The sequence below is a fragment of the Palaemon carinicauda genome, chromosome 37 (genome assembly GCF_036898095.1).
Source record: "Palaemon carinicauda isolate YSFRI2023 chromosome 37, ASM3689809v2, whole genome shotgun sequence".
Classification (NCBI taxonomy): domain Eukaryota; kingdom Metazoa; phylum Arthropoda; class Malacostraca; order Decapoda; family Palaemonidae; genus Palaemon; species Palaemon carinicauda.
The window spans coordinates 34,180,511-34,201,648 of NC_090761.1; the positions used below are offsets into that span (position 1 = coordinate 34,180,511).

At 44.9% G+C, this 21,138-nt stretch overlaps 1 protein-coding gene across 10 annotated transcripts in view; it reads left to right on the forward strand.

Annotated features, from left to right (window-relative positions):
- The window catches only part of LOC137629559 (dystrobrevin beta-like), a 517,572-nt gene that overhangs the window by 424,404 nt on the left and 72,030 nt on the right, over positions 1 to 21,138 (forward strand). For all 10 annotated transcript variants that reach the window (XR_011041536.1, XM_068360996.1, XM_068360991.1 and 7 more), the window contains one exon: positions 5,026 to 5,159. Coding sequence is in view for 9 of the 10 variants with exons in the window: in XM_068360996.1 (XP_068217097.1) it covers positions 5,026 to 5,159 (134 nt within the window). In the remaining variant the exon portion in view is untranslated. The remainder of the gene's footprint in view (positions 1 to 5,025; positions 5,160 to 21,138) is intronic.

Consider the following 21,138-nt stretch of genomic DNA (forward strand, 5'->3'; position numbering starts at 1 on the left):
AGGAGACGCTCCAAGATTTTACAGGTCAACTTCACAGCTGTTTTCGAGCCTTTGAAGTTTTGCTGTACAATTATGTCATGCATAAACAAGGCTTTCAGGGATGGAAAGCGGTACCGCTTCAGTCGCTAACCCCGTCTGTTGCCGCACCTGCTCCTGTAGACCCTTAATGGGCTTTGCTGCAAGACATGCAGTCCAAGCTTGCGTCCTTGATGGAGGACTTTAATGCAGAGAAGGTTGCTGCTGAACCTTCTGGCCAACAACCTTCCAAGCGGTCGGTTGTGCGTCCTGTTGACGCTGAGGTAACCTTCTCGCGTCTACCAGTTGAGGTGGTTCCTCCACCGATGCGACCCAGTGTGGGTTGCCAGCCGCACGTTGACGTTAAGCGACGCTCGGAGGTGGTTGTTGACGTTCAGGACGTTCAACAACCATCAGAGGTGACTTGTTTTGACGCGGTGCGTCAACCTCCGCGACCCGGTATGGTGTTGACTGCACAACCCAGACGGTCTAGACAGTCTCGGGTGGACGCTGTGCGTCCTCACGCACCCATGGTTGTTGACAGTTCTCAGACTGTGCAGCAGTTCCATGACGTTGCGTCCGGCTCCGTCACGCATGCACCAGTGCGACCGGACTCAGCGAGCCAGACGTTGCCCACTCCGTTGCCGTTTCCTCATCAGTTTTCGGATGAGGAACTATCTGATGAGGACGTTGCTGAACAACAAGACGATCAGCCCCCAGAATAGATCAAGCCCTGCTATCCATCCAGAAGATGCTGAAGAAGGAACGCTGCTCAGTCAGGCTGTGGATGAGTCTGGTAGGGACGCTGTCATCCCTGGAACAGTTTGTATCACTTGATGGAAGGACAATATCAACCTAAGAGAGGGTCTTCCCCTGGCTGTTCAGACTCCCCACCACGTTCTCTTCTCGGACGCATCGGACTTGGGCTGGGGCGCGACACTGGACGGTCGGGAATGCTCAGGTCTGTGGAACTCGAGTCAGAGGAGCATGCATATCAACTGCAAGGAGCTGTTGGCAGTTCATCTGGCCTTGAAAAGCTTCGAGTATCTCCTTCGAGGCAAAGTGGTGGAGGTAAACTCGGACAACACCACGGCCTTGGCGTACATCTCCAAACAAGGAGGTACCCACTCACTGACGTTGTACGAGATCGCAAGGGACCTGCTCATCTGGTCAAAAGGTCAAGACATCTCCCTAGTAATGAGGTTCATCCAAGGCGACTTGAACGTCATACCAGATTGTCTCAGTCGGAAAGGGCAAGTAATTCCAACCGAATGGACCCTCCACAAGGATGTGTGCAAGAGACTTTGGGCCACTGGGGGTCAACCAACCATAGATCTCTTTGCAACCTCGCTGACCAAGAGGCTTCCAATCTATTGCTCCCCAGTCCCGGACCCAGCAGCAATACATATAGATGCCTTCCTCCTAGATTGGTCACATCTGGATCTCTACGCATTCCCACCGTTCAAGATTGTCAACAAGGTACTGCAGAAGTTCGCCTCTCACGAAGGGACAAGGTTGACGTTAGTTGCTCCCCTCTGGCCCGCGAGAGAATGGTTCACCGAGGTACTTCGATGGTTAGTAGACGTTCCCAGAAGTCTTCCTCTAAGGGTAGACCTTCTACGTCAGCCACACGTAAAGAAGGTACACCAAGGCCTCCACGCTCTTCGTCTGACTGCCTTCAGACTATCGAAAGACTCTCGAGAGCTAGAGGCTTTTCGAAGGAGGCAGCCAGTGCGATTGCTAGAGCAAGGAGAGCGTCTACCATTAGAGTCTACCAATCGAAGTGGGAAGTCTTCCGAGACTGGTGCAAGTCAGTTTCTGTATCCTCGACCAGTACCTCTGTAGCTCAAATAGCTGATTTTCTCTTATACCGGAGAAAAGGACGATCCCTTTCAGCTCCCACTATCAAGGGCTACAGAAGCATGTTGGCATCGGTCTTCCGGCATAGAGGCTTAGATCTTTCCAACAATAAAGATCTGCAAGACCTCCTTAAGTCTTTTGAGACCACCAAGGAGCGTCGTTTGGCTACCCCTGGATGGAATTTAGACGTGGTACTAAGATTCCTCATGTCAGACAGGTTGGAGCCGTTACAATCAGCCTCCCTGAAAGATCTCACTCTTAAGACTCTTTTCCTGGTATGCTTAGCCTCGGCTAAAAGAGTCAGTGAGATTCATGCCTTCAGCAAGAACATCGGATTTTCGTCGGAAAAAGCCACTTGTTCGCTGCAACTTGGTTTTCTAGCCAAAAATGAGTTGCCTTCTCGGCCTTGGCCTAAATCTTTCGATATTCCCAGCTTATCGGAGATCGTAGGCAATGAACTAGAAAGAGTCTTATGCCCTGTTAGAGCTCTTAAGTTCTATTTAAAGCGTACTAAACCTTTACGAGGCCAATCTGAAGCTTTATGGTGTTCAGTTAAGAAACCATCCTTGCCTATGTCAAAGAATGCTTGGTCATACTTTATCAGATTGTTAATACGAGAAGCTCATTCACATCTGAGTGAGGAAGACCGAACTTTGCTTAAGGTGAAGACGCACGAAGTTAGAGCTGTAGCAACTTCCGTGGCCTTTAAGCAAAATAGATCTCTGCAAAGTATAATGGACGCAACCTATTGGAGAAGCAAGTCAGTGTTCGCGTCATTTTACTTGAAAGATGTCCAGTCTCTTTACGAGAACTGCTACACACTGGGACCATTCGTAGCAGCGAGTGCAGTAGTGGGTGAGGGCTCAACCACTACAATTCCCTAATTCCATATCCTTTTAATCTGTCTCTTGAAATGTTTTAATGTTTTTATGGGTTGTCCGGAAGGCTAAGAAGCCTTTCGCATCCTGTTTGATTTGGCGGGTGGTCAAAGTCATTTCTTGAGAGCGCCCAGATTAGGGGTTTGATGGGGTCCTGTTGTATGGGTTGCAGCCCTTGATACTTCAGCTCCTAGGGGTCTGTCAGCATCCTAAGAGGATCGCGAGGCTCCGTAAGGAAGACGTACTTATAAGGCAGAGTAATCGTCTAAGTCGACTTCTTTACCAGGTACCTATTTATTTTGTTTTTGTTATTTTGATAACTTCTAAAATGAAATAAAAACTCTTAGCTCATAAGATGTAAACATATTTAACTGGTCTCTACCCACCACCCTGGGTGTGAATCAGCTATATATTCACCGGCTAAGTTAAATATTTAAAAATGATATTTTAATTATAAAATAAATTTTTGAATATACTTACCCGGTGAATATAAATTAAACGACCCTCCCTTCCTCCCCAATAGAGACGCAGTGGGATGAGAAGAAATTGAGTCTTTGTTTACATTGAGTATGGTATCTGGCCGACAGTTGGCGCTGATGGGCACACCCGCAACCTGTATAGCGATCGCTGGCGAGTTTTTACAGTTTTTTTGTCTGTCGAGCAACAGAGTTGCAGCTATATATTCACCGGGTAAGTATATTCAAAAATTTATTTTATAATTAAAATATCATTTTTAATTTAAAAATTTTCTTACAGATATACAGTAAAATCAAATGACATTAAAAGGAAAAAAAATATGCTACAATCCGTTATTCATTTACCAAGATTAAAGAAAAATATACTGCTAATATTTTGATATGGTAGTAGCATTGTGTGTACGTACATAAACACAATACAGTACTGTTGATTGTGTTTTTTAACTTTATAATGTATTTATTGATATAAAATAGGAGAGCAGAATCTTATGGCGGTAACTAGCATCAAGGTGGAGAGATAACCAATGGGAGAGAAGGATGATGGTGGCGAGATTACAGTTTGGCGGCGCACGAATTTTCAAACTGTTTTCGGCACCGCGTAAATCTTGTTTTGTGTCATGAAAACTTCTTATTAGGAGGCGAAAAAATCTTTGCTTCTCATTTCATATCATGAATTTTTCGTATACAGAAACTTTTGTATCAAGAGGCATCACTAATAGGAAATGTAGTGTACAATGTAAAGAAAGAACCAGAACAAGCATGCAGCCATTTTCTCTGCCTTTCTACTTAACAGTAATGAAAGGCATGTTGTCTTAAACCTGTCAGTGATAATAAGTAGTCTTTAATTATCATATGGAATGAATAAGCCACAGAAGTCACCATCATGCAGATGCTTTATGGTAAACAAGCCCAAAACTGGTTACACATGCTTTGGAATATTTTAGTCATTTTTCTTTTGGAGATATGAACATTTTGATAATGTTCAGCTCTTGCTGTTATCATAGGAAGAAAGGGGATACTCTTGGTAAAGAATATGAAGAGAATCAATTGTACTGTATTTATATCTGTTTAACCCTCTGATTGTTGCGTTATCTTTCAGTTTTTAGATATATTGTATGAATTTTTGGTACTTTGTATAAATGTAGTAATTCAAATACAATGGCACTTGCTGATTAGTTTTTTCGTGAGCAATAGATATGAAAAGAAGGTTATTAAATTCAACTTAGGAATATGACCAATTAGTGTAAGTTTTATTTCTAATGTAACACATTTTCTAAGACAACTTAATCTACACCTTGTCATAAAATGGGTTAAAATGACACTAATTACAGTAACCTGTATTCATGACCAACAATTATTGTATTACCAGGTTCATTTCAACAGAATTCGTGTAATTCTATGAAATCACTATTACAGGAAAATAGGCATCTCTCCATGGTGCACATGAATATAATTTAATTAGTTGACTTCCTTAAATAAACCAATGTTTTCTTCTGGCTACTGGTGAAAAAAAATGGATTAATACATTTTAGTTATATGAATTTTAGATTATATGTATACTGAGCTTTATTAATACAGAAGCTATGCTTCAGAATTCAATAATATATTGTTATTATTATTATTATTAGGTAAGATATTGATTTAGATAATTTTTCACTTGACGTATTGAAGGTAACAGGTCAACTAAACACTTATATAACAAGTAACACTGATTGATGGAATCATAACATTTGTAAGCAAAATACAATGTAAACAATCCAACATGATTGCACAATTGTTTCTCTTTGTGTTTTCAGAATATGATTTCAAAAATCTGTATGAAAGTGCATCATGGCGAATGACAGACGGCACCTATAGTGAGGATGAAGGGTCTTTAGGTCATTTACACATGCGAAAAAGTAGTGCTGATACTCACCTTATTAACTCGCAGGTTAGTAAAATTCTTATATATTAAATTCCTCCACCATATGGTATTATATGAAAACAAGAATTTCAGCATAGTGATTTTCAGATGGTTCCGAATACTACATTAATCTACTTCGTACAGTATTTGAATATAGCTAAACTAGAGTTAATGAAAATATGTTTGTATCAATCAAACCAACACTAAAGCCTTAGCCAGAGCTTTTGGAAAGAGTAGTTGGGGCACTAAAACCTCTCGAGCTCAGATGTCTTTTGATAGTTTCGCCAAGCTAGGAGACTAGATCCTCCTCTACGTTTACATATGAGACTTAAAATTGGATATTATAAGAGTACAAACCCATCAATTTGTGTATGCTTAATCCTGCAGTCTGCAGCTTTTTGGGCATACAAAAATAAGTACACCCCTCACTTGGTCATATATCCTTTATTTTCAAAAATTTTTCTGGGCTCTTCTTGTGCCGCCCAGTGAAATGCTCCTTTAGCACCATTTCTAAGGTATATAACTGCTATATATTACCAGAGAACCCCAGCTCGCTCACCTATAAGGTGTCGGTATAATATTCTGGGGCGTGATAATTCACAACCAGAGGTCTCGCACCATTTAGATATTTCCTCTTCAATATCCCTGACACAGCGAGGCGCCGTTTAACACCAATGCCGCGCAAGCTACTACTACCAACCCAACCCACGCTAGTGAACTCACTCCTTATATAGCATCCGTTTCACTCGCGCTTTGCGTTTTTTTGTCTTGGTGTTTTTCTCCATTATTCGTACTGATGTCGGACTCTCTGGTCACCCCATCAAAGTTAAGTACCAGATCTATGAGTTTTGAGCTTTGGGAGGTAGCATTGCCTTTAATTGTTAAATTATTCGAGTTGTTATTGTCTCGCTGATCCGACCGTCCGCGGTCCCTTGTTGGCGTGCTTCCCTCCCGCGCTCGTTCGTAACGTTTTACAATGAGTTTTCATTACTGATTGTTATTCGTTTTGAACATTATTTTGGAGTTCTTTCACCATTACACCTAATACTGTGTTTTTGTGAGTATCATAATTATATTGTATTATATGGTATTATCTACGTATCATAGCTTGATCTCAGTTGGCATGCCTGCCTTCGGGCTCGATCTAGTTGGTTTCGCATATGCCTTATTTTTATTGTCAATTATCGATAATTATCATTTTATATTCCTACGATTACCATCTAGTCACATTATTTACTTAGTTTGAGTGGGACTCTCGCGAGGCAGTTATTTTTACTTTATCTTAATGTTCGGCATCTACCCGCAGTAGAAGTTTGGTTGGTACCCCTGATCAGAGCGTCTCACCTGCTCTGGAGGCTCCCCGTCATATCCCCCTGCCACTCTCTTGCGTCGCTCTCTTACTAACGTTGTTTTACGCATGCCTTTATTCCCAGTTCAATGCATTACGTTATTTGATGTTTATTTGACATTTATTTGATAATTATTATTCGTTCCGTTTATGATCTTTTGTATTTACGTAGTTATCGGACAGGTTGGTATTCCTGTCTCCCCCTCCTGTTCACGTGATCTTGTACCCCCTCATGGACTAGTTCTCGCCTCCCCCACTATCTCACCGCCAACCCAGGGGTCCCTCTCTCCTGTTCGTTGGGTGTGTGGTTTGACACTATGGGCCGAGTCTTCTCGTACCTCAGTCTTCCCACCACCTTCCCCCCCCCCACCACCACCCATCTCTTACTGGGATTCATTACGACTCACTAGTGGGTATCGAGAACTTCCTCGGGGGTTTCATCCAGTACTCATGTACCTGGTCGTTTTTCCCCCCGCCGCCCTGATTGGCCATCAGTCGGCGGGGAAGAAGAACTGGGTTCACCTGGGTTTCTTTCACATATGTTACGTACCCCTCGGGATTTCTATTATTTTAATATTACAATCATGGATGTAGAGAGCTATTGTGTTTGTTCGGATACACGTATGTTCCGCAACCTACGGGACTTCCATTATTATTAGAATTTCTTCAGTTTTTGGATTTAGTGTTTTGCGTTACAAGAAGTTTCCCCGTTCGTTCCGTACGTCACGGGACCGTTATGATATTCCCCCTTTCTTGGAGGAATCTTGCTAGAATATGAGTTTGACTTTAGCTGAGTTGGTCATTGCCCTTGTCCCGATACGTTTGGGTTGGGAGGGCGATGGATCCCTTGGCTCCTCCCTCCCTCCCTTTGTGCTTAGGTGGGAAAGCTTTCCTGTCTTAAGAAATGTAGGTTCAAACAAGGAGCTGAGGTGACCCGAGTGAATAAAGTCTGGAAATCAAACAACCTTCTTAGTAACAAGGGGTTAAGAATCAAACCTGAACCTTGTAGTAGTCATAAAATATCTCTGGTAAAATACTATATAAAACGAATCATAGAGACCTTGTCACCAATAAGGATGGTAAAATATGGAAAAAATCATAAAGATTTTAACGCCCATGTAAGGATCTCATACAGCATGTTCTGTGATTTTGCAGTAAGTGGAGTATGATTCAGAAATATGGGACAGGAGGAACATGGTATACCATTTAGTTTAGGCTTAGCACAACAAGATGTTCAAAGTATTTCATTTTTTTTTTTTTTTTTTTAGCAATCACAGAGATAAAGTCGCCTGATTTAGCTTTGCGACTTTTATATCAACGGGGAAGATTGAATTTCAGAAAGCAGCAGGAGATTGTAATCTTCAGTCACAATGAAATAACATAGGAACTTGAATATCCTGTTATTTGATGGTGTAGAATACATAACAGTGCAAACAAAATACTGTATTACCAGCACACAACCTGCTGCAGCCAAAAACGGGAGGAAAAATATAAAAGTAAGTTTTCTCTAATTAGTTTAATCAGAATGCTACAAGGAAAACAAGTACGTTGGCCAAGATACCACCCAACAGTTGAGATACTACCGCTAGAGAGTTAATGGATCCTTTGACTGGGCAGATAGTACTACATTTGATTCCTCTCTGGTTACGGCTAATTTTTCTTTTGCCTACATATACACCGAATAGTCTGGCCTATTCTTTACACATACAGCTGATAGGATACAATTATAAAATTTAGGCCTCAAGCCAAGTGTTGGGACATGAAAGGCCATTCAGAGTTATATGATACAAATTAATCAACCATATCCGTACACTCACACCATCGAGTATCATTTCAACCTATAAAACCAATCACACAACTTTCGTTTAATAACATGTAGATGTGAAATAACGGATTTTGAAGCAAAGTGAAAAATCTATTTTTGGGTGAGATGGCCATGTCGTCCTGATGGAAGGTTCCTTTAGGCAGCTTTCTAAGGGATATTTGGCTACAGTGATACTCCCAGAGAATTGACCATAGGTCTCTAGAATTCTAACTCCTGGCGCGAGTATCCTTAAAATTTTTCTTAAGGATATCGCATAATATCAGGGGACATATTTCTTGATACGACACATGGCAATCTTCACCCAGAATAGAGTTTTTGCTCTGAGGGTGAAGAGTGGCGAAATTGAAGGGGAACTGTCATCAAGGTTACCCAGTGGATCCCCTTCCCATACTACTACAGGGTCCAATATGGCTACCCATTCCTTGTAGCAATTAAGCATGGTGGCTACAGATAGAGTAGTTTCGGGTGGGTATTGTTATGTATGTACACTCCTTTTCTTGAAAATAAGGGTGGGTCCATCAGGACGACATGGCCATCTCACCCAAAAATAGATTTTTCGCTTTGCTTCAAAATCCGTTTTGTGGGCTCAAGCCATGTCGTCCTGATGAAAGCTTACCAGAGAATTACTTGAAAGTATAGTATCTGTGGGTTTGTATAAGTACCTTAACCTTGGGTCAGCTTCTATATGGTCCTCCAGACCACATAAATATATGACGGTACCGTTATACGTCATATCCACTAAGCATGGAACAATCTTAGGGCTTCCTGTCCCCTGCAGGGAAATGTCATCCTCGACTTTAGAAGCAACAAGGTTTGTATATATATTGGAACAAATGTAATTATCATTCAATAATTATGTTCACATGTATATGCACCTTCAAGTATATACTTTATTTTAGGAAATTAAGTAAAAACTCCGTCTAAATTTATTCAGCTACTTTGGGGCGAATAAGACGCAAATACACCTTCAACATTTATTTGAATAGACAACATAAATGTAACAACTAGTGTATTACATTAGAATCAGTATTATACATCCAACATATAAAACGGATTTTGAGCGAAGCGAAAAATCTATTTTCGGGTGAGATAGCCCTGTCGTCCTGATGGAAGGTTCCTTTAGGTAGCTTCCTAGGGTATATTTGATTACAGTGATATTCCCAGAGAATTTACCTTTAGGTCTCCAGAATTCTAACTCCTGGTGTGAATATCCTTAAAAATTTCCCTTAGATATCGCATAATATCAGGGGATGTATATCTTGATACGACACATAGCAATCTTCACCCCGAATAGCGTTTTTGCTTCGAGGGGGAAAGTGGCAAAAATAGAAGGGGCGCCGTTATCAAGGTACCCTTCCTCCGTTACTACCTTGAGTATGTAGATGGCGCCATCGTCACCGCCACGTTTATTCCTTGTAGCGTTGAGCAAAGTGCTACAGATATAGTAGTTTCGGGAGGGATCCTGCCAAGGCCTTTTCATAAAAAGGAGGGTGGGTCCATCAGGACGACATGGCTATCTCACCCAAAAATAGATTTTTCGCTTTGCTCAAAATCCATTTTTTGGGCTCAGGCCATGTAGTCCTCATGGATGGTTACCAAAGCATTATTAGAAAGTACTATATCTGTGGATTTCCAAATGTGCCTCAACCTCAAGACAATATTTCCTTGGTCACTCAGACCATAGAGACATATGACGTTACCGTTATTATTACAGTATTATTATTATTATTATTATTATTATTATTACAAGCCAAGCTACAACCCTAGTTGGAAAAGCAAGATGCTATAAGCCCAAGAGCTCCAACAGGGAAAAATAGCCCAGTGAGGAAAGGAAATAAGGAAATAAATAAATGATGAGAATAAATTAACAATATCTCATTCTAAAAACAGTAACAGCGTCAAAACAGATAACGGATTTTGAGCGAAGCGAATAATCTATTTTTGGGTGAGATAGCCATGTCGTCCTGCTGGAAGGTTCCTTCAGTTGGTTTCCTTAGGGTATATTTGACTACAGTAGATATTCCCAGAGAATTAAACTAAAGGTTTCACAGAATTCTAACTTCTGGCGTGAGTACCCATAAGGTTTCCCTTTAGGATATCGTATAATAACAGGGGACGTATGCTTGACACACCATCTAGCTATCTGCACCCCACATAGCGTTTACTCTTCGAGGGGGAAGAGTGACAAGTTATGGGAGGAGCTGTTACCATGTTCTCCTCCTTCGTTACTGTTACGGTACTCGGTGACGTCATAACCGCTGCCATGTTTGGCCGCCATCTTGGTTGACGTCACTGTTGCGCGCCTTCCTCATTCCTTCTGGCGTCTAGGCCAGCCCCCATGATACAATAAGATTGGGAGGGGCCTGTCAAGGCCTGAATAGAGAACAAGGGCGGGTCCATCAGGACGACATGGCTATCTCACCCAAAAATAGATTTTTCGCTTCGCTCAAAATCCGTTTTTAGGGCTCAGGCCATGTTGTCCTGATGGAAGTGTACCGGAGAATTAATGTATCATGGATTTTTTCCCTTTTGTAGTGACTTTCGACTTCTAGACAATATTCCATTGGTCTGATGACCACAGAGACCTGTGACATTTCCGTTACATGTCACTTCAGAGAAACATGTACTATGATCCCGCTTCCTGCCCCCCCCCCCCCCCCCCCCCCCCCCCCCCCCCCCCCCCCCCCCCCGGCAGGGAAGAGTCCTATTGGACGTAAGGAAAATCTTGAAGTTACTTGATAGAGGAACTCACCTAGCATCAGAGATACCTGCCGGTCCCAGGGCCAGATAGAAGAAGGTAAGTACAACGTGTTGGAACAAATTACCTTAGTCTAGATAAGTTTGTATCAATGAGGAACAATAGTATAATCATTGTTCAGAGTATCATTCATATCATGAGGGAAGTAAAACTCTCAAACAGTATTTTAATTCCAAAATGAGGGTGAAATAAGATGCACGAGTAGAGCAAATTTTATTTTTATTTTTAGTCAAAATAAGAATTAGCATACAACAGGTAATAAATACAGATTGTAATGGAATGCAATCAGTAACATAGGCTTAAGACATTAATAGAAAAATGGGTGTGGAATCTGAAAAGGAAAAACTTGCCATTACACACATTAGTTCTGTAGGAACTATAAAGTCTTTCTTGAATGTCTTATACACTTCATGTTAAGAACATGTGGCACACGTGTTTTAGTCTATGTGACTTCACCTTTGTATAAGAACAGTCCGTAGTGTCATGAGGTGGCACTAATTTCACTATGTTGCGCACTAGGGTTAACACAGACACCCTTAGAGTTAGTCCCAAATAACTCACTGTTCTATGCAGCACTAAGCAGCAGGTTTTAGCACACTACCTGCAGCTACCACAAATCTCTTCAGTTCATGCACCTGCTTCGCGTAGTGTTTGAAAAACACTCTTGAAGACTTCCAGCCTGTGAAAGAGCGAAGACTTTCGAAGTCCATTGACTGGAAGAAGTTCAGAGAAGAGGCGACTTTTCTGGGATCGTGACCTGCAGGTGTACTGTCAGGATCCGCTCTGTGAATTAAGTAGGTGATCTTCGCCCTTAGTTGTTTGAGTGACAAGTCGGACCCTGATGTTTCCCCTTTAAAGAGCTGTCCTCCGCCAAAGTCTGAAGTTTTTCGAAGATAGACCTTTAGACTCTCCATTGGACACAGAGAGACATCTTCCTTCAGAGGGCAGATTCTCCAGGGGCCCCACCTTTTGGTGGGAAGCTCGTTCTTGGCGAGAAACGTTGGGTCACTCTGATGTTTCCCCTTTAAAGAGCTGTCCTCCGCCAAAGTCTGAAGTTTTTCGAAGATAGACCTTTAGACTCTCCACTGGACACAGAGAGACATCTTCCTTCAGAGGGCAGATTCTCCAGGGGCCCCACCTTTTGGTGGGAAGCTCGTTCTTGGCGAGAAACGTTGGGTCAGGAAAGAGGGTAAGTTCGCCTGTTTCAGCGAACTGGATCTGCCCCTCTTCTCTTGATAATGCCACAATTTCACTGACTCGGGCTCCCGAGGCGAGAGCAAATAGGAAAATCACTTTTTGAGTCAAATCTTTCAGAGGGCAAGTTTCACTGTCCAAACTTGATGCAAAGTGGAGCACCTTGTCAAGAGACCAAGAAATGGGTCTCGGTGGGGGTGCGGGTCTGAGTCTAGCACATGCCTTTGGCAGCTTGTTAAAGATGTCATTGGACAGGTCTATCTGGAAGGCATAGAGTAATGGTCTCGTCAAGGCCGATTTGAAGGTGGAAATCGTGTTGGCTGCCAAGCCTTGTCCATGAAGGTGAATGAAGAAGAACAAACAAAAATCCATTGAAATTTCCGTAGGATTTTTAGCCTTGACAAAGGACACCCACTTCTTCCAGGATGACTCGTATTGCCTTCTGGTAGATTTCGTTTTGTATTCCTCTAAGAAGTCTAAGCATTTCTTCGAGATCCCAAACCTCTTCTTGATGGCTAGGGAGAGAAAATCATGAGATGAAGGTCTTGTGTTTTCCTTGATGAAGCGAAGGCAGTCGACTTCTAAACTTGCTGGGTTAGAACTGGGTCTGGCAGGGGAATTAGCTTGGGTTGTAATTCCAGGATTAATGGGAACCAGTTGCTCTGGGGCCACTTGGGTGCCACTAGGGCCACTGTTCCTCGGAAGGATCTCAGCTTGGTAAGGACTTTCAGCAGAAGATTGGGTGGAGGGAACAGGTAAATCTTGGTCCATTTGTTCCAATCTTGGGACATGGCGTCCATCGCTTCCGCTCGGGGGTGCTCGTATGGGGCCACATAGCGAGGAAGTTGTTTGTTGTCGCTCGTTGCGAAGAGGTCGATCTGCAGTTCCGGGACTTGTTGGGAGATGAAGGAGAATGAGTCTGCGTCTAGGGACCATTCTGACTCTATCGGAGTTGTCCTGGATAGAGCATCCGCCATCACGTTGCGGAATCCTTGTAGGTGAACTGCTGAGAGGTGCCATCTTTTCTTGTCCGCCAAGCGGAAGATGGGTAGCAACACATGGTTGAGTTGGGGCGATCTTGAGCCCTGACGGTTGAGACATCTGACTACGACGTCGCTGTCCAGAGTCAGACGGATGTGAACTGAGGGACGTGGAGACAGCCTTTTCAGAGTGAGAAGGACCGCCATGGCCTCCAAGATGTTGATGTGAAACGTCTTGAATAGAGGAGACTATGTTCCTTGAACTTGTCGTTGGTGGAAGTGACCCCCCCATCCTTCTAGCGATGCATCCGTGTGGATAACGACCGATGGAGGTGGTGGTTGAAGAGGTACCGATTTTTTCAGGTTCTTTGCCTCCGACCATGGCTTTAGGAGTGATCGAAGCCTGGTCGGCAGAGGTCTCTTGAGATCTCTTCGAGCGATTGATGCGTATCTTCTCCAGACTCCCGGTGCATCCTTTAGCTGTGCTTGCAGCATTGGGTCTGTCACTGAAGCGAACTGAAGGGAGCCGAGCACCTGTTCCTGTTGTCGTCTTGAAATCCGTTTGGATTTTAGGAGTCTCTTGACAGATCCCGCTATTTCCTTTCTTTTCTTCAGAGGAATGGAAAGACGGTGTGACTGAAGGTCCCAATAAATTCCTAGCCATTGGAACTTCTGAGCTGGAGAAAGTCGAGACTTTTTGGTGTTGATCTTGAAGCCCAAATGTTCAAAGAATCGGATCACCTTTGTGGAAGCTTGCAGGCATTCTTCTATGGATGCTGCCCATACCAGCCAATCATCCAGGTAAGCCATCACCTGGACGCCTTGTAAGCATAGCTGTTGGACGATCGTCTCTGCGAGCTTCGTGAATATCCTTTGGGGCTATGTTTCGCCCGAAGGGCAGGGCTCTGAAGGCGTACTGTCTTCTTTGAAGCCTGATTCGTAGGTAGGAGGAGATCTGGCAATTCATTGGAATGTGCCAGTAGGCGTCCGCCATGTCTATCGAGACTGTGGAAGCCTTTTGAGGCAGCAGGGCTCTTATGTGCCAAAGAGTCAGCATTTTGAACTTGTTGTTCACTATGAACTTGTTGAGAGGGGACAAGTCCAGAATGACTCGGAGTTTGTCGGAGTCCTTCTAGGGAACACAGAATAGTCTTCCTTGGAACCTGGTGAACTTTACCCTCTTGATCACCTTCTTGTTCAAGAGTTCTTGGACGTATTCTTCCAGGGTGGGGGTGGAGTGTAGGAAGAATTGGTGGAAAGCTGGGGGTGGTGTCACCCAGCTCCACCCTAATCCGTTCTTGATGATGCTGTGAGCCCAAGGATCGAAGTTCCAACGATCCTGGAAGAGGCGGAGTCTTCCTCCCACCGGAAGCATCTCATTGCTTCTTGTTTCCCGAGGGTTTACCACCTCGGCCACTTGCTCCCCGTCCTCCTCTCCCTCTGGAGGGACGTCGAGAGGAGTCTCTGCCGGTGCCTCTACCTTTGGGACGAAAGGTAGTCGACTGCCTTTCGTAGGCTGGCGTGAAGGCTGGTGACGGGGCCACCACCGGCTGGGGTACCTACTAAAAGGTTTGTTGGGGCTGAGCCACCAACTGGGGAGCGGCGGGTGCCGGAAAATGGCGCTTAGCCTGACGCTGCTGAGGTCTGGGCTTGTTGGTCTTCTTCTTAGGTTGGGGGCCCTCATCCTGAGAAGATTTCCTCTTCTTCGACATTCCCCATTTATGGAGAATGTTCCGATTCTCCGTGGCGGTTCTGTCGACGATCTCTTTCACAAGGTCGTTAGGGAAGAGATCTTCCCCCCAGATGTTGGAGGAAATCAGTTTCCGGGGTTCGTGTTTTATGGTGGCATCCGCAAACACGAACTCTCTGCATGCTCTCCGGGCCCTGATGAAGCTATAGAATTCCTTCGTCAGGGTGGCAAGGTGGGTCTTAGCCAAGACCATGTAGAAGCCTGGGGTCCGTGTGTCCCCAGCCATCGTCTCCATCTGGACCTGAAGGGAGAGGGAGGCAGCCAGCCTCTTTCGTGTCCAGCTCCTGACGCAGAAGGTACTGGAGAGCTTAGGGAGGTTCTCGTTGAACTGCCGTCCAGCGATGTCAGCCTCCAACTTTCCCACAGAGAAAGTTAACTGGATGTCTTTCCAGTTCTTGTCGTCGGGAGGGAGGGCAAGGGAGAGGGGCCTACATTCCTCCAATGTAGGGCAGGGTTTCCCTTCCTTCACCGCCTTCAACACTGCTAACAGGGATTTCTCTGCAAAGGGGAAGACCATGGTGGCAGGAGCAAGAAAAGATAGGTGTTTCTTGCTTAGGGCCGGCACCTTGGAGTTGGTGTAACCCTTACTCTTCAGGCAGCTGGCCAGAAAAGATTGAGCCTTTGCATGGTCGAAAACGATGATCTCCTTAGGCTCGCTTTCCTCCTTGGAAACTGGCTCGGACTTGAGACGGATGTAACAGTCCGGATAAGCTTCAAAGCTAGGCGAAAACTCCACCTCTTCAAGGGGAATGGCGCCTAACTTATCGTTGACGAAGATACGTCCGCTCATGATCAGCATGTGTTCTGCATGCCTCCATGGGTTCGTCACTGAGCATGGGGGAAGATCCTTCACGGTGATCTTCCTCGGGGTCTGTTTCGATAGGCATAGGATTTCCCTCTTGAAATCCTCGTCCCTCTGGTGAATCTTCTCGTCCAGGATCGCCACCAGGTGTAGGAGTGGAAGAGGTAGAAGGGCCGGGTTCCGAAACAGCAACGTAAGCGTTAGAGGGGAAGGGGCGCCTTCGCCCTCAGAGTCAGGAGCCTCCCTAGGCTCCTCCTCTTCTCGACCCTCGGCCATCAGGGTCCTTTCGGTGGTCTCCGACACTTCCGACATCCGTTCCACCTCGTCAAGATGGAAGTCTTGAAGTGCGTCCGATACGTCCGGTTCGACCATCAGTTGGACGCAGGGGATCTCCGGTTTGGGGATGACAGCATCCGCAGATGCTTTGGGGAAGAGCAAAGCTCTCATCTTCTCACTAGGGAGATAGGGCCCCGTGGCATTCTTCTGGAAACCACGCACCCATTTGCGTAGTTTCTCGCGAGCGATGTCCCTGGCCTCCGCAGACGGGGGGCCTCGAACGTCTCGTTGAGCAGGTCCTTGCAGACGGTGCAGACCTGCGGGTCCCAATTCGGCACGCCAGGTGGCCATAGAAGTCCGGGCGCTGAACGCTGCAGAAGGCGCGCTCACACCAGATGTACTCCTCCTGTAAAGAAGAAAGGGGTACATGAGTCTACAGATGTCTATATCATTGACTTAAAGTAATCTTAGATTAGTTTTTAAAGTAATTTCAATTACAATATAAGATTCCTTTCCAAGTGTAAGCTTAGGATAGGTAAGCTGGAAATGAAGCAGAAAAGACACAAACTTGTGCATCCCGCCCAGCCAATTGCCGTGACCTCACACCATAACTAATTCAAAGGCCTTCTTGAGAACGCCCTAAGGAGTGAGAAGGGATATCCGAAATGGATAATTAGCACAGCTTGTACTTCCTCCAGAGTATTAGCAATGGTGAGAGGGAGAAAGCTGAGTTCGTTCAGCTTAAGGGAAAAGGAGAGTAGATTATCCCCAATTCAGGTAGGTCCCGGAAAGGGACTGCGCATGGATGCACAGAGTATGCTAGAAATATTTACTGCATAACTATACACCACAGTTTTCTGACTAGGGTATGTACTATACCATAGATGTACTGGCTATCGTATACAGCTATACAATAGACACTGCCGGCGCATTGCCGGCAGAGTAGAAGTGACAGTCCACTGATGTAATATGATTAGGTGGCGCCGGCGAATCTCCAATTGAGGGGGAACCCCTCCCAGCCATCAGTCTATGTGGCGGAGAAAGGGCGAAACCTCAGGATGATGGCAGATCGCCGGCATGTCGACGGGGCCCCGGCAGTCGGCAGGCAACCGGCTTTAGGTACTCCGACCCTGACTTCAATCTATGAGACAGAGAGGATACCAGGTCTAAACTGACGGCTATAGCCGGCAGAGTAGTGTGACAGTGGACCGGCACTGATTGAGATAGAGAGAAAGTATGGAGGAAGGAGGAGGGAAGGGCGGTAGCTCACTACCCTAACCTCGTCTTCCTCTGGAAGGAGAGTTCAAATGGAAGGGAGAGAATGGCAAGCTTCCATCCAGCCACAACAGAGCCGGCAGTCGGCTAGAGTTGTGAGTGGCGGCCCAAGGGAGGACCGAAGAACACTCTAAGATAGTGAGGTCTTCCGCCAGCAGACCGACCTGTCGTATGCTATCCCTTAGTTCAACTATATGCGGGAAGCCTAGCAGTTTGGACTAACCAGCGAAAGGACCAGGCCGACCCCACAACCCGCCGGCACTCGGTCGAGTTGTAGGACGGTGGACAGGGGGTGTGATGGCTAGGCCATCACCAAAGGACAGAGGGGGAGGGGAGAGGGTCTTGAGAAGGAGTGTAGGGGAAGGCGTGAGCCCTCACCGGCACTCTGGGGGGGGGGGTTGGTTCTGTTTCAGTACTGGCACTAACCTAGGTGTAGGAAGAATTCGTTCTCCAGCCTAGGGTAGGTTAGTACAGAGAAGGAGCGCCACGGATGTGCCGTCCTAAACTATAAAGAAACAGAATCCCAGGGCCTGCCTAACCTAGGCTAGGGGAACATATCCCAAAGTCCGGGGAAGGTAGGTGTAGGACAAGTCGCTAGGCCACAGGGAGGAAGGGTCGTAACCCTACCAGGTGTGGTCTAGGGGGAAGGGCAGAGCCCCCCCTTTGCCGAACAGCGGAACCAAAAGGAGAGTTCATTCGCCTAATGGGGTAGCTGGGGGAAAACGACTGGTACTCTGAGGTTCTGTCCCAAACTCAAAGCTCATGAACTATGGCTATGGGTGGGGAAAGAAAATCCTAGCCTAACCTCACTTGAATACGATTCAAGGTAAGGAGGGCTAGGATGTAGCCTAAGCTACCTCAGAGGGAGGAGAGATTACCTTGCTATGAAGGTAACCGGGGAGGTGAGAAAGTATACAAAAGCCCCAGGCGTTAGGTTAGGGGCGAGGGAGTCGACTACCAAGATCATCGAAACCCCTTGTATACTTCTTAGAAGGAGGAAAAACATGTGCAATCACTGAATCTTATATGTATAAATGCCTAACATCTTCATTTCATAATTTAACACTAGGAACACTTATTATATCATGCATGAAAGTAAACTAAAACGCCTAGGCTATCAAGCCTAGGGGCTAGGCTAGCAAGCTAGAGAGAGAATTCGGCTACCTACATTCGCCGAAAACGAATACTATCAGCATAATATAACTAATTCCTAGCAATGAAGACTAAATAACTAATACTGATTATTAGTTATAAAACCGGGAAGGTTGTTCTGGCTAACTAAATAAAACATGCGATGCGAACATCAGCGTCAGCGTCATGACGCCTCCGGTTAAGGCAGCAGCTCCGCCACAAAACACGGTATTTTAAGATAAATTGGCGTTACTTTACGGCCAGAGTTGATTTATACAATACAAGAATATGGTACTCAACTTTCCAGAAGAAGGTGAGGCTGAAGATTGCGACATGACGAAACTAATAGCGAATAACTGGGAAAAAGACACCTGGTCAAAGACGCTACGAGTGAAAGAATGAGGAAGGCGCGAAACGGTGACGTCAACCATGATGGCGGTGGTTATGACGTCACCGAGTACCGTAACAGTAACAAAGGAGGAGAACTTAGTAACGGCTCCTCCCATAACTTGCCACACTTCCCCCTCAAAGCGTAAACGCTATGTGGGGTGCAGATAGCTATGTGGCGTATCAAGCACACCACATAGCTATATTATATGATATCCTAAAGGGAAACCTTATGGGTACTCGCCCCAGAGGTTAGAATTCTGTGAAACCTTTAGTCTAATTCTCTGGGAATATCTACTGTAGTCAAATATACCCTAAGGAAGCTATTGAAGGAACCTTCCATCAGGACGATATGGCCTGAGCCCAAAAATGTACTATATAACGGATTTTGAGCGAAGCGAAAAATCTATTTTTGGGTGAGATGGCCATGTCGTCCTGATGGAAGTTCCTATAGGGTAGCTTCCTTGGGTATATTACAACTACGGCGATATTCCCAGAGAATTTACCTTAAGGTACCCTGAATTCTAACTCCTGGAGCGAATATCCCTAATAAAAGAACCAGGGATATCGCGAAATATCAGAGGACGTATTCTTGACACGCCACATGGCAATCTGCACCCCGAACAGAGATAACACTTCGAAGGGGTCAATTGGCAAGAAAACGAAAACGAGAAAGAAAAGGAGAGCCGCTCGCAAGGTATCTCTCCTCTCCCGTTTCGTAAGCGTGCATTGCACCGTTCACGGCGCCATCTGTATTCCTTGTAGCGATACACGAGGTGCTACAGATACTGTATGTAGGGAGGGGACCTACAGCCCTTTCATAGAAAGGGAAGGGCGGGTCCATCAGGACGACATGGCCATCTCACCCAAAAATAGATTTTTCGCTTCGCTCAAAATCCGTTTTTTAGGCTCAAGCCATGTCGTCCTGATGGAAGTATACCAGAGCATTACTGTATCTGTGGATTCTCAAAACGTGCCGTACTCCCCGGAGGTATTTCCCCAGTCAACTAGACCTAGAGACCTAAGATGTTACCGTCATACATCTTTTCAACTAACCATAAACCATGTTAGTGCTTCCTGCCCCCTACAGGGAAGAGTCCTACTAGACTCTGGAAAAGTCTCGAAGAGTACATATACCTATGTATGAATAACAGACAAGCCAATATAGTGGTCTCACCCTATATCATGTAAAGCATAGTTTGTAAAGAACCACTGCGTCAATATGAAATATCAACCAGTTCTCCGTTCAATACTGTATTGGACAAAGGTTTATATCCGAGTAGGAGGAAACTTGCATATCCGCCACCGTCCCCTTAGGGCATGGAGTCCTCCCGCTAAGGGAAAGCATAAACCAATGCAAAAAATGCTTACATAAAGGAACAATCTATTAGAATTATCCCAGATAAATATACATAGTACGTAATGCTCAATTATTACCAATAAATTGACACAGGTGAAGGAGACGCAAGGTTTGCAAGAACTAGTTTATTGACAAACAATAAATAAAACAGGTTAACAACAATTATATATATTTAAGAGGAGGATAACCAAAAAATAAGCATAAGCATGATAGTAAACAGAAACTTGTTTATCTGAAAGAAAAACATTAGCGCCACTTTTAGCATACCGAGGTATCAAAATTGTAAAAGTCTGTATTACTAATCAGTCACATTAGCGTTAGAAACGCTCGGCACACATGTCTGCACTTATGCTAGGTTCACCTTTGAAAGCGGAACAGTCAACGTGGGCAACCCGGTGCCCTCACACTTAGTTTGTAGAACAGTATGTAACTACACACTCACCCCGGAATTAATCGTCCCAATTAAATCCACTGTTCATCGCAGAGTTAAACAGCAGGGTTAACGACGCAACCCACTGCTACCACAGACCTCTTTAGTTGCTCCACTTGCTTCGCATAGTGACGAAAGAACACTGGAAGACTTCCAGCCAGTGTATGAACGAAGATGTTCAAAATCCATACAATTAAAGAAATTTAAGGATGAGGCAACTTTCCTCGGATCGTGACCTGCGGGTGTACTGTCAGGATCCGCTCTGCGAATAAAATATGTGATTTTCGCCCTGAGTTGTTTCAGAGATAAATTTGAGCCTGATGTTTCTCCCCTGAATAGTTGACCACCCTTGAAGTCTGAAGTTCTACAAAGATAGACCTTTAGGCATTCTACTGGACATAGAGATGCATCTTCTTTCAGAGGGCAGATTCTCCAGGGACCCCACCTGTTGGTGGGTAACTCGTTCTTGGCGAGAAACATAGGATCCGGA